This window comes from Perognathus longimembris, unplaced genomic scaffold (genome assembly GCF_023159225.1).
Source record: "Perognathus longimembris pacificus isolate PPM17 unplaced genomic scaffold, ASM2315922v1 HiC_scaffold_5505, whole genome shotgun sequence".
Lineage (NCBI taxonomy): Eukaryota > Metazoa > Chordata > Mammalia > Rodentia > Heteromyidae > Perognathus > Perognathus longimembris.
In genome coordinates this window covers 1,727-15,846 of record NW_025960940.1, presented here as the reverse complement: position 1 = coordinate 15,846, position 14,120 = coordinate 1,727, and the positions used below count along the sequence as shown (strand labels likewise).

Sequence of the window (14,120 nt, the reverse complement as noted above, 5' to 3'; positions counted from 1 at the left end):
ACCCCTGTGACTCCTAATGGCATACAAACGGAAGTGGCTTTGATTGTGGAGTTGGTTAAGGAGAGGGAGGGTATGTTCTCTAAGTGCCACATGGTGGCAGAAGCACCTGCAAACCTGGAAACTGGTTCCCAGATTTGGATTTCTTCTGACCATCTACACAGTGTACCCCCAGGAATGGCACCATCAGGGTTGTGGACCAAGTTCACCGAGGGGGAAGAAAGGAGTATCTATGCCTTCCTCCTCTTCTTGCCTCCATGCTCCTGTTCCTGGGCTTGGCTCCTCTCCGAGGGTCTTTTTGAGCCGCCTTGCCGCTTTGCTTCTTGCAGAAACTTGTCCAAACCAAAAGGATCTTCCTCAAACTCAACAGGTCCTTCTAATCTTCCCTGCCTCTGTTCTGAATCGGAAAACTCTTTGCATGGAAAGAACCTGTGGGTCTCCATTCTGGCTTCTAGGTCATTGCCATACATGTCCTTGTCCAGATCTGGCCTGGGCCTATAGATAGTATGGGCCATGGGTTCAGCCCCTCTCCAGGAGTGGCCATAAAGGTTGTAAAAGTCATCTTCTCCACCGGCAAAGCCACTGTCCATACCCTTGGGCTGCTTGAAGAGCCTTGGGTCATAATACTGACCTTCATTGGAGGTTCCAGGATTGGGGACACCGAGAGCAATGACTTCAGTGATATCTCGTTGCTCAATATGCTGTCGTTTCCACGTCCTCTTCGGAGCTGCCCTGTAAAGATTGCGGTCACACCGCCTGTCTTTCTGCCTCTCCTGTCGGATCCCTGCCCTCTCCTGTGGCTCCCCATCCTCTCCATCCACTCGGGCTTTGCTCCCAGCTCTGCTCTCCCTGGTCCTTTGGGCCAGCTCTCTCAGTCTCTCCTCATGTTTCTGTTTTGCTTTGTGAGCCATCTTCCTCTCCACTTGGGCCCGGGCCTCGACAGCCTCCCGAGCCTTGCGGTCAGCAATATAGAGAGCTTGGGCCAGCTTAGCAAAGGTATCCTTGATGCACACCGCCTGGAGTCCTCTCGCACCAGTGGCCAGACGCTTGTCTAGTGGAATTGTATAACCCTTTGCATTTTTCCAGTTGGAAATGCAAGGGGGGATCTTCCACTCTTGTTGTTCCTTCACAGTCATCCGTCGACTTGGGGACCGCAGCACAGGTACAGGAGGAGAAGGCGGTGGCCGGGGAATCTTCTGATTGATCTTGAATCTCGGAGGCTCCATGGGATCTTTCTGCATGTCCACCACCCGAATCACCCTCTGCTTAGCCCCTGAGTTCCATGCCTCTCCTTGTTGAAAGGGCGTGTATCGCACATACTGAGCAGGGGCCGGTCTCTCAGCTTCTCCAGCCGGCATGGCTGCAGCAACCTTCTGCCACACAAGCTTCTCTAAGGCTGCCCGAGTCTTTGCTGTGGTCTCTTGAATGGCCTCTTGGTCGGGTCTCCGCAAGTCTGGATCCTCTGCATTGGTCACCTCCTTTGGGACCAGGTCAGCGTGCTGGCTGTAAATGACCCTGGCTTTTGGCTGTCCTTGTCGAGCAATTGCTTGGTATTGGAGTCGCCCTCGGAAATCGACCTGAATGGCCAGTGCATTGGCCCTTGTTTTCCCGCGACCCATATCCAGCGGCCACTGGGCCACAGGGATCTCTGGGAACGCGCCTCCGTCTCCAAAGTCCTCTAAGCAGCAGGGTGTCCAGCCTTTGCGGAGCCCATATGGGGGAGGTTCTCTGCGGGAGGAGGCCAGGGAGGCCTGCCAGGGTCCGTGACATCTAGCCTTCTCTCTGGCTTCAGTTTGGTTCTGAGATAGCCCAGTGGGCGCAGGCAAGCATGCGGTGAGCACCATCTCCTCAGGGGAAAGAGTGGGTTGAGGAGGGGACCGCCAGCAAGATCAAACTTCCTGCTTGCTCAGGTGAGACTGCCACGGGACTGGCCAAGCTTAGGGGTGGAGAAGCCTATATAGGGGAAGGCAGGGAGGAGGTGTGGCCAGAGCAGATGGGGAAAGGGCCTCAGAGCCTAGGGGACCTCTCACTGTCTGAAGGAGAGGTGGCCAGGGTGGGTGAGGGCGTGGTCGGTCTGTCTGGGTAGAGGGGAAGTGGCCTCAGTGCCTGGGGCCCTTTGGCTGACTCACAGTCAAGGGATGGTCCCTTGGAGGTAATTGGTTGGGTATGCTCGGGTGATTTGGCATAAGGCCTATCATGCTTTCCTTCTGAAAGGGGAGGAGTTGAGGGGCCCTTCCCCAGAGAGAGGGAACATTGCACTGCATTGTCTCTGTGCTTCAGAAGGGCCACCCATTCTCTCTGGCTCCTTCCTGGTCACTCAGGGGCATGGAGTTTAGGGGGAGAAGGACCAGATGAAGGCAGCAGTAACCGTCCCATGGTAGTAAATGTGCACATGGGTCTACGCAGAGGAGTCTGGATGCAGGGGCTGCACAAGAAGAGAGCTGAGAGTCTAGTGGAGAATGAGAACTCCTGTTCCACTTGGTGTTTCCCCTGGTGGCAACAGGAGTTTGATCCAAGATAAGGGCCGGCATTGGAGCAATGGGGAGGGGTGTGGGCTGATTGGATTTGACATGATAATTCCATTTTCTGTGGGAAGGTGGGTAATCCGCTCACCTCTTGACCTCTCCTGAAAGTGTCCTTGTCTAGCGGTTACCAATTGCAGATGTTTCCTTCACACGGTGGAGTCCCCAACTCTACCCTTGTTTAGGGAAAGAATTTTCTTTTCCTTTACACTAATTTGGGCTAGTAGGGGATACGTGCCAAGCTGCATGGGTGCGCAGATTTTTGGAATGATGAAGTGTCCTTTTAGACACAATTTTCCGGAGCAGGGCTGGTGCCTTCTGCTTGTTCCTGCTTGCAGGCTGCAAAGTTCAGATAACAGTAAATAACAGGACGCGGGTTTGTCCTCGTATGCTGGAGGGAGAGGGGCTCAGGTAACTTCCTACTCAAGGGGGGCTGGTATGGACTGGCCTCTTTCATCCTCAGTAAATATAGAGAAGCCAGGCCAGGTGGTTGGCTTCCCTTGTGAAAGGTTCCCTGAGAGGAGACAGACCACCCCGTCCATGGTTCAGGCAGCAATCAGTTTATTTCATTTCATTTTTACCTCCCACGAGGAAATATTCATTGAATTGCACAAGTTCACAGATCACACTCTAAACTGAAAAGAATCATTAAGAGGAAGCGAGCCACGTCAGCTGGGTTTCTTGGTTGAAGGCGGCTCTGGATAGAGGAGCCCCATCTGGAGGGGCCTGGGTTTTGGAGCTTCACAGCCAGGGGCTGAATCTGGGGCCCAAGGCTGATGCCCCCTGATGTGTGGTGGCAGGTGCAAGCCCTTGTCCTCCAGCACTCCTGTGCAAGTTGGCTGTGGCGTAGACTACCCTGAAGGCCTATGCGATAGTGGCGAGTATGGGGTAGTGGCGAGCTGCACTTCTGTTGCTTGGTCTAGGCAGACCTCATGCTGAACATGAAAATATTGGTGGGTGCCTAGGAGGACTCCTAGAAAAAATCATGGTGGAGACTCTCCTCCAAGTTCACCTACTCCTCTGAAAATATGTCAAGAATTTTTTCTTGAGATCTAACCACTGTACCCAAGTCACCTTTGCACAGTCAACAAGCTAAGGGGCCTAGAGTTCTGCAGGGGATGGTCTACCCTGGTCGTTTCATCTCTGTGTTAACAGTATGGCTCTTAAGTTTAATCAGGGAACCTGAGCGTATATGAAAATTAGCTCAACCCCCACCTCTCCTTATTGTCAGTTTTGCCAGCACTCACTGGCTAGTCAGGGACTCATATCAAGCAAAGCACTTCCAGGGTGAGCACGGGTGGATTCTTAGCTTTTACTGATCATGCTTCCACACCTCCTCCCTGAATCACATGAGAGATGGTAGAGAAGAGACCTGACTACATCAATCCTTGAGGAGCCTGAGCAGCCAGTGCACCTCCATATTGTAGCTTGGGCCTGACTGGGCCCTGAAACGTCCTGGAATAACTGCGGAACATGTCAGTGTGAAGCCTGCACAAAATGCAGTCTAAAATAATCAAGGTAGCCAGAGAGAATTCATTTGACCAGAGGTCAGTTAAAGTTAGGATGCTTTAGCCATTGTTTGTAAGATGCTTCACTGCCTTGCTTGATAATTGTGCTGTGTACTGGAATATCAGCAGATAAATATTTGAAATGCCAGGTGCTCCACCAGGCAATCAAGTTACTGCCCCAATAAGTAACTAATGTATACATAGCAGGAGGGGACTGGCACCAAAAGTCCCTTGTAGCATCCCCCACTAACAGTCTCCAGGTCCATAACTGGTGAAGGCTGACCCCAGATGTCTTTTGCAAACTTTGACTGTCTTGCTGTTAAGCGACAATGCCCCAGCTAATCAGGAACATAGAAGGATTGAAAATGCGACTCTGAATGACTGCCTTGTTTCCAAGAGTGTGTTGTGTTTGTGCTTCTGACACCACTAGAGAACACATCCTCCCTCTCCCTGGCCAACCCCACAGTCAAGACCACTTCTTTTTGTGTGCCATTAGTAGCCACAGGGGTGATCTTTTGTGTAAGAATTGCTGCTTATCAATGAAGTAGCCCCAAACACAATGAGGAGGATATTCACAGCCTGAAAATGTGCTAGAAAATAAAATTTAACCCTACTGTGCTTGTCCCAGCCAGCTGGGTTTTGTCAACAGGAACCCGAGGGGGAGTGGACCTGAATGAGAGACAAATCAGACACAAGGAAGGAGACCAAGACAGGATTCTGATCAAGGTCTCAAACTTTATTTTTTGCACAGCCGCTTATATAGTGATTAAAAATGGTAGCTAACGTAAGCAGGGCTGTTAGGCTGCTAGGTTACTAAACTACAAGATGTACGTTACAAGAAGGTTATGGGTGGGTGATTTTCAATGAAGGGTAGGTAGTATGTACTGCCAAAGAGGATATCAAGACTGACCAACCTGCATGGATGAGATATCACAGAAACCAAACATTCTTTTCAGTTAAGCACTATAGGTTTTTTCATGTAACAATATGACAGCCATTTGATTCCCGTCACTGTGCTGTTTGACTTTGGAGTGGAGAATGAAGGTCTTGTCTAGGGCAACTGTATTCATTCAAAACACACATGCAAATGAATATCTACGTAAGTAAATGAGTGAATGAATGAATGAATGAATGAATCAATCAATCAATTCTTTTGGGAGAGCTGCTGACTCATCTGGCCAGGCTCCAATGAGAGAGTGCCTGGCCCTGAAGAAGATGACCTTCAGCCAACAGCTCTACAACCAGCTCCGGAACCACTTGGGGCCCTGCTCTCAGACCAGGACTTGGATCTCATGAAAAAGTTCCTGACCTGGGGAGTCTGATGAACATGGAAGATGGCCTCAAGCAGGAGTTTTTCCATGACACACTTTCCCCCATCCCCCAACCCAACACTGCTATAGACCCTTCCTTGTTCTCCACATAGCCTGCCTATTTGGAGTGGCAGGCCCTGAAGCACTCCACCAGCCCTTGGGTCCAGGTTACAGCCAGCATGGGGAGGAGACCTGAAGGAGACCAGCTTGCACCTCACCACCACAAACCACGGGGCCTCAGCTGACAGCCAAGGGCCCAGGCTTTAACCTCCAGCTCTGAAATTCCAGCCACCCAGCCTCATCCAACTCAGCTCCTCCACCTTCGGCTACCATACCTGACTCAGAATGCTTCCTCTGAGCCTTTCCATGTTTTCTTTCCCTACACTTTCATTTGTAAGCTTGTAGAGTTAAATGATTATTTCCTTGTGGAAGGCAAAATAAAGAAACTAAAATGAAATAAACTCTATCCTGCCTCAAGCATGTGGCAGTCTCCTTTCTGCAAACCTTCCATGGGGGAACCCACCAACCAGGCCCAGAGGGTTCAGCTTCTTCATATTACCGAGGACACCTTAGAGGGGCCTCAGGAGTTTAGTGATTATCCACCTTGACACATAAATGCAGGAACACATTGTCCTAAGCGCTATGTGTATCATAGTCATTTCTATATGGAAGGTACCTAGGAACAATCGACTATTTGATAGGATTACCTAGTTCATGTACAGTGCTGAACCATTCAGACACCTGAAGCTGTTAGGAACAACCACATAACAGAATTTGAATGCACACATGCTTTCATTGTACTTGGTTGGATACATAGGGAGGGATTGCCACAACCACAACAGGGGTGTATTTATTTAAAAGCGACTAGGAAAATGCCACAGTGCTTTGACCAAGTCGGGGACAGACAGATCAGAGGGAACAACTCTGCCCTACTGGAGATTAAGCAAGGAAGCAGTGTTGCCAACATTAATCATGCTCATTCCATCATAGGTCTTCATTGTAAGGAGGTGGGAGGCTTTCTTCTTTTATCTCACACCTGACAGGTCCTGGTTGACTTGAGTGAGGAGCTATGCTCATCATTGGCCAGCCTTGTGCATGTCCAGACCTGCTTAGCCTATAGCCCTAGAAGGTACCTGACTGCCACCCCAAGGCAAGAGCCGAGAAACACCAGTCAACATAGGGAAACATGAGGAAGAACAATTTTTTGTTTTGAGGAATAGTCAGGCTTGCTTGCCATGCTAGCACGAGTGAGACTGAGGCAAGAGGAGTGAGAGCTTGAGGCCAGCCTAGAGCACATTGCTAAACGTTAAAAATAATATTTTTTCTCTTATTGTTGTTTCAAATCACCAAATTCTCAGTATTTGATGGGCAGCAGGTCAAAAGTGGTCACTAACGATTAGGATGTGGCTGCTAGAACAAGCTGTCAAGACATCTCTTCTTGTCTTGGTACACTGTGTTAGTTTCTGGGTGGGTGGCAGAAGAAGGCAGAAGGCAAGATTCAAAGCTAGCCAGCTAGCTGGGCACTGGTAGCTCATGCCTGTAATACAGGATATCCAGGAGGCTAAGATCTGCACATTGGTGTCCAAAGCCAAACTGGGGAGGAAAGCTCAAGAGACTCTTCACTCCAATGAAATATTCAGAAAAGGCTGGAAGGCAGAAAATTAGCCTTGAGCAAGAAGAAGCTCAGGGACAGTGCCAGGGCCCTGAATTAAAGCCCCAGGACTGGAACCACAATACAAACATATCAAATAAATATACCCACCAAGTTTCCTGGTTCTCCCTAGGAGGTGGACAATTGGAAAGTGTTCTTCCTACAGTTACAGTCAGCAAAGTCTGCCCCCTGTTGGCCACAGGGGGCTCCAGGACCATTTTGGCCACCAGAATCCTAGGATGTTTAAGTCCTCTCAATGAAACAACCTGTGCAAGTCTCTGGAGGCTCCTACCTGTAAACTTATCTACACAGGAGGCTGAGCTCCGAGGATCATGGTTGGAAGCCAGCCCAGGTAGGAAAGTCTGTGAGACTCTCATCTCCAGTAAACTGCTCAAAAATAACTGAAAGCAGCACCTCAGGCTCAGGGAAAGGGCCTGGGCCCCAATTCAAGTGCCAGGACTAGAAACCAACCCACTAAGCAAAACGAACCAGCAGACAGGAAGCCAGGCTGGTGGTATGGCTCAAATGGCAGAGTACCAGCTGAGCCACATGCAAGGCCTTGAGTTAAAGCCACAGTGCTGCCACAAAACCCACATACCCCACCAAAAAACAAAACCCAAAACAAAGCCAATAAGCAACAGCCAATAAAACCCAGAGAAACAAACAGAAAACTAAACAGTTGCTACAAAGATTTGCTTTGCTGTGTAGACATAACTTGTAGGAATGGAAAACACCAGAGTGACAACAGCCATGGCACTTAAAGTGGCTGATACACTTTATGGGCTCAAGTCCCAGGCTGTCTGTTCCCACCCTCCCCCTATCCTGGACTTGAGAGGCTACTTGTGCAATGCTCCCTTTCCACGTAGCTCAGTGCCTGCTTCCCTTAGCCCATCAATCCACTCTGCGCCATGTCCATTTCTCTAGTGGGATATCTGTTGGGTCAAGTTCCATCTCATCCTTCTCCTTCAAGATATTCTTGCTGGGTCTCACTGGCTTAGGCTTCTGGATGATTGGTTTTCCATGAGCCTCCCTAACTATAAAGATTTTTGAAAGTTCGGTCTAGAAGGGAGCATGATGCCCTCCCCTCCCCTTCCCCTGCTCTCCTCCATAGGCTTTTGTTCAGACTCCCCCTGAGGGAATCATGTGATCACCGCTGTCCAGCTCCTGAGCATGAGTCAGCAAAGTGCCCCAGGCTTGGAGGTCACTTCCTGCTGCTCTGAGTCCACGCCCTCCTTCCCCCTGGTCCCGCCTCCCGTGCCCAGTGACAGGTTCCCTGGGTTCCAAGACAATTCCGGATCCACCCTGGCCACGCCTCCTCCTCACCCTCCCTTATATAATCCCTCTGCTCCACCTCAGGAGGCAAAGGCCTCTCAGCCAGCCCCCATCTCCTGCAGCTGGGCCAGCGGGCAGGCAGGCGAGTTGGCTGCTGTTTGTCTCTCCTAGGGCTCAGCTCTGCCCAGCGATTTGCTTTGTCTTGGGGACTCTTCGCAGTGTAGGCAAACTCTCCTGAACTTGGGCCGCTGACTGGGTTTCCAGTGCATGCTGCGCGGGTGTCTCCGGGGCTCTCCTCCTGCAGACATGGCGGCCTCCTCCTCCGCCACAGCCGGGAAACAGAGGATTCCTCAAGCAGCCAAGGTCAAAAACAAAGCTGCAGCTCCCGTTCAGATCACTGCCGAGCAACTGCTCCGAGAAGCCAAAGAACGAGAGCTCGAACTTCGGCCGCCTCCGCCTGCACAGAGGATCGCGGACCAGGAAGAACTCAGTGACTACAAGCTGAGGAGAAGGAAGACTTTCGAAGACAACCTCAGGAAAAACAGGACTGTGCTGAGGAACTGGATCAAATACGCCAGGTGGGAAGAAAGTCTAAAGGAGATCCAAAGGGCTCGGTCCATCTACGAGCGTGCTTTAGATGTGGACTATGGCAACATCCCCCTCTGGCTGAGCTACGCAGAAATGGAAATGAAGAATCGCCAGGTCAACCATGCCCGGAATGTGTGGGAGCGGGCCGTCACCACGCTGCCGCGAGTCAGCCAGTTCTGGTACAAGTACACGGCCATGGAGGAGATGCTGGGGAACATTGCCGGTGCCCGGCAGGTGTTTGAGCGCTGGATGGAATGGCAGCCCGAGGAGCAAGCCTGGCACGCCTACATTAACTTGGAGCTGAGATACAGAGAGGTGGAGCGGGCACGCACCATTTATCAACGATTTGTTCTTGTGCACCCGCACGTGAAGAACTGGATCAAATATGCCCGCTCCGAAGAGAAGCAGGCTGCCTTTGCCCATGCCCGCCAAGTGTATGAGAGAGCTGTGGAGTTCTTCGGAGAAGAACACATGGATGAACGCCTTTTCGTTGCGTTTGCCAAGTTTGAGGAAAACCAGAAAGAAGTGGAGAGGGCCCGAATCATCTACAAGTATGCCTTGGACAGAATTCCCAAACACCGGGCCCAGGAGCTCTTGAAAAACTACACCATCTTTGAGAAGAAGTTTGGTGACAGGCCGGGTATTGAAGCTCTCATCGAGAGCAAATGCAGGGCCAAGTATGAAGCAGAAGTGAGGGCTAATCCGCTCAATTTCGATGCCTGGTTTGATTACTTGCGCCTGCTGGAAAGCCACGCAGAAGCGGAAACAGTGCGAGAGGTTTATGAGAGAGCCGTGGCCAACGTCCCCCCCAGTGAGGAGAAGAGGCACTGGAAGCGCTACATCTACCTCTGGGTCCGCTATGCGCTCTATGAAGAACTGGAGGCAAAGGATCCCGACAGGACCAGACAGGTGTATCAGGCCTCTTTGCAATTAATTCCTCACCGCAAGTTCACATTTGCCAAAATGTGGCTCTATTACGCAAAATTTGAAATACGACAGAAAAATGTACCATTTGCCAGGAGAGTTTTGGGGACTTCCCTGGGCAAATGTCCAAAGAACAAGTTGTTCAAAGGCTACATAGAGCTGGAACTGCAGCTGCGAGAATTCGACAGATGCCGGAAGCTTTACGAGAAGTGGCTGGAATTTGCACCTGAGAATTGTGCCTCGTGGATTCAGTTTGCGGAAGTAGAGACACTCCTTGGGGATCTGGAGAGAGCCCGGGCGATTTATGAGTTAGCCATCAGCCAGCCACACTTAGACATGCCAGAGGTGCTTTGGAAATCGTACATCGACTTTGAAATGGAGCAGGAAGAAACGGAGAGACCACGAAACCTTTACCGACGCTTGCTCCAGCGCACGCAACACGTCAAAGTATGGATCAGCTGGGCTCGCTTTGAGTTGTCTACAGGAGAAGAAGGAAGTGTGGCTAGATGCAGACAGATCTATGAGGAGGCTAACCAAACCATGAGGAACTGTGAAGACAAGGAAGACAGGCTGCTGCTGCTGGAATCTTGGAGGAGCTTCGAAGATGAATTTGGGACAGTATCAGAGAAGGACCGAGTAAACAAACTCATGCCAAAGAAAGCCAAGAAGAGAAGAAAGGTCCAGACTGACTATGGGTCTGAGGCAGCCTGGGAAGAATACTATGACTATATCTTCCCAGAAGATGCAGCCGCCAACCTAGCTAACCTCAAGCTCCTGGCCATGGCCAAACATTGGAAGAAACAACAACAGGAGAAAGGAGGCTGCCGAGCAACGTGCTCATGAGGACATGAAGGAGAGTGCGGTTCCAACATTCCTGCAAAGCAAGAAGCATTGGGCATTGTGGTTCTCTTTGGTCTTGTGGTTTATAAACTTCCTTTGGGACTCTTCGCCCCTGGAACTTTACCTATCTTTCACTAGAAAGCTTTCAAAGCTTTGACAGGTATATTTGTTAATGGTTTCACAGAGACGTTTTGGATTAGTCAGGGGTGGGGAGTTTTGAGTGAAAGAATTTTTCACCACTGAATGAAAATCTAAAAGAGAAAGAAACTCTTCCCGAATAAGGCTGCTGAAGCTCTGCCAACTTGAGCAGCTGAGACACTGTCTCATGCTCACTGTACATCTTACACGCTGACATCTGGAGCTAAAAGGAGGGTTTTTTGGACAGTAGACATGCAGAATGAATCCTAGCTCCTCAGGAGACTGAGATGTGAGGATCGAGGTTCAACGCTAAGCCAGACAGGAAAGTGTGTGAGAGCCTTATCTCCAATCAACCACCAGAAAATTGGAAGTGGCACTGTGGCTCAAGTAGTAGAGTGCTAGCCTTGAGCTGATGAGCTCAGGGACAGCTGCCAGGTCCAGAGATCAAGTGCCATGACCGACACACATACACTCACACACACACACACACACACACACACACACGCACACAGAAAGAAAGAAAAGGCAAAGCTCCCATGGATCCTCTGAGGTTGAAGATCAAGCATAAAATTCCATGGGGACCAACTTCTCCTCCAGCACCGAGGAACATGATGTTGAAGGCAAGAAGAGGAGTTAGCAGTAGATACTCCTCTCTTCCCGCTCAGTGCACTTTGTCCAGAACCCTAATGACGCAAGTGAGGGGGGTACACTCTGTAAATGGTTAGCATGAAATCATATCTGGGTGCCAGCTCCCAGGGCTAATTTTCATTATAAGACATAGAAGGATTGAAAATATGGCTCTGAATGACTGCCTTTTTTCCAAGAGTGTGTTGTGTTAGTGCTTCTGCCACCATGTGGCACTTAGAGAACATACCATCCCTCTCCCTGCCCAACCCCACAGTCAAGACCACTTCCTTTTGTGTGCCATTAGTAGTCACAGGGGTGATCTTTTGAATAAGAATGGCTGCTTATCAATGAGATAACACCAATCACAATGAGGAGGATGTTCTCAGTGTGAAAATGTGCTAGCAAGTGAAACTTTCCCCTGCTGTGCTGTTAGACTTTGGAGTGGGGAAAAGATGGTCTTGTTTAGGGGAACTGTTTGTATTCAAATGGTTGATTCAAATCACACATGCAAATAAATACATAACAACCTATGTAAGTAAATGAATGAATCAGTCAATAAATGCTTTTTGAAAGATCTGCTGACTCACAAGCCCCTGTGTCCCAGGGAAGTTGGAAATTGATCTGATCCACAAGGTTTGCAAGGACCCCTCCCTTGGGGATGCCAAGTGAGAAAATCTGGCCAGGCTCCAAGGACAGAGTGCCTGGCCCTGAAGAAGATGACCTTCAGCCAATGGCTCTACAACCAGCTCCGGAAACCCCTTGGGGCCCTGCTCTCAGACCAGGACTTGGATCTCATGGGAAAGTTCCTGACCTGTTCCCTGGGAGTCTGATGGCCTCAAGCAGTACTTGTTCCATGAGACACCTCCCCCTCCCCTGCAACTCCTCACCCTCTACCCCAGCCATAGAGCCTTCCTTTTTCCCCACAGGGCCTGCCTTTTCTGAATGGCCCACGAGGAAGCACCCACCAGCCCTGGGGTCTAGGTTACAGCCATCCAGGGGACAAGACCTGAAGGAGACCGGCTTGCACCTCACCACCACAAGCTTGGGGGCCTTAGCTGGGGGCTGGGGCTTCAGCCTCCAGCTATGATGTTCCAGCCACCCAGCTTCATGCAGACTTGGCTCCTCCATCCAGAGCTGCCTTCAACCACCACACCTGACTCAGTACACTTCCTCTGCATCCTTCCATGTTTTCTTTCTTTACATTTTGATTTGTAAGCTTGTAGAATTAAATGACTGTTTCCTTGCGGAAGGCAAAATAAAAAAAATAAAATTAAATAAAATATTTCATGCCTGAAACATGCGGTGGTCTCCTTTCAGTGATTTTCTCATGAGGGAATCTATCAACCAGGCCCAGAGGGTTGGGCTTCTTTATTTTTACTCAGGGCACATTAAAGAGGAGCTGGGGAGATTACCCATAATCCTCCTTACACATGAATGCAGGAATACATTGTCCCAAGTGCTTTGTGTATCCTAGTCCTTTCTTTCTATATAGAAGATATCTAGGTACAATCAATTAACTAATAGGATTACTTAGTTCATGTACAGTGCTGACCCATTGACCAGGGTGGACATCGGCGCTCAGACAACCACATAAGAGACTTTAGATGGACACCACATGCTTTTATTGTACTTGGTTGGGTACCTAGGAAGGGATTGCCACAACCACAGCAGGTGTGTATTTATTTAGAAACTACTAGGAAAATGCCACAGTGCTTTGACCAATTCGGGGAGAGGCATATCCGAGGAAACAACTCTGCCCAACTGGAGATTAATTAAGCAAGGAAGTAGTGTTGGCAACATTAACCCTGCTCATTCCATCTTAGGTCTTCACTGTATGCTGCTGGGAGGCTTTCTTCTTTTATGTCACATCTGACAGGTACTTGCCCTGTGCCTGGTTGACATGAGTGAGGAGCTGTGACCCAAACATGGCTTCTGCTCATCATTGGCCAGCTCTGTGCATGTCCAGACCTGCTTACCCTACAGCCCCAGCAGGCACCTGACTGCTGCTCCAAGGCAAGTGCCGAGTAAGACCAGTCAACTTAGGGAAGCAAGAGGAAGAACATTTTTTGGTTTTGAGGTGTAGTCGGGCTTGCTTGCCATCCTAGCACTAGTGAGACTGAGGCAAGAGAAGTGAGAGCTTGAGGCCAGCCTGGCCCACATTGATAAATGTAATAAACACAAAACAAAAACACACAAGAAAAAACCCACCTTTTTTTCTGTTACTGTTGTTTCAAATTACCAAATTCTCAGTGTTTGATGGCAGCAGGTCAAAAGTGGTCACTAACGATTAGGATGTGGCTGCTAGAACAAGCTGTCAAGCCAACTCCTCTTGTCTTGGTGCACTGTGTTAGTGTCTGTGTGGGTGGCAGGAAAAGGCAGAAGGCCGGATTCAAAGCTAGCCAGCTAGCTGGGCACTGGTGGCTCAAGCCTGTAATACAGGATATCCAGGAGGCTGAGATCTGCGCATTGGGGTTCAAAGCCAACTACGGTAGGAACGTTCATGAGACTCCTACCTCTAATGAAATTTTCAGAAAAAGCTGGAAGTTGGATCTGTGGCCGAGAGGCTGAAAATTAGCCTTGAGCCAAATGAATCCCAGGGACAGTGCCCCAGGCCTGAATTCAAGACCCAGGACTGGAACCAGGATATATACATATCAAATAAATATACCCAGCAAGTTTCCTGGTTCTGCCTAGGAGGGGGACAACTGGAAACTCTTCTTCCCACAGTAGCAATGAGCAACGT

General features: G+C 49.7%; 2 protein-coding genes across 2 annotated transcripts; one reads left to right on the top strand and one right to left on the bottom strand.

Moving 5' to 3' along the window:
* Positions 1-227: 227 nt before the first annotated feature.
* LOC125345324 (SNW domain-containing protein 1-like) lies at positions 228-1,841 on the bottom strand. Its single transcript, XM_048337554.1, has one exon. The coding sequence runs from the start codon at positions 1,839-1,841 to the stop codon at positions 228-230; it is 1,614 nt and encodes a 537-aa protein (XP_048193511.1).
* A 6,725-nt stretch (positions 1,842-8,566) lies between these two features.
* LOC125345326 (crooked neck-like protein 1) lies at positions 8,567-10,615 on the top strand. The gene has a single exon (XM_048337556.1). It carries the CDS (start codon positions 8,567-8,569, stop codon positions 10,613-10,615), a length of 2,049 nt encoding a protein of 682 aa, XP_048193513.1.
* Positions 10,616-14,120: the final 3,505 nt, after the last annotated feature.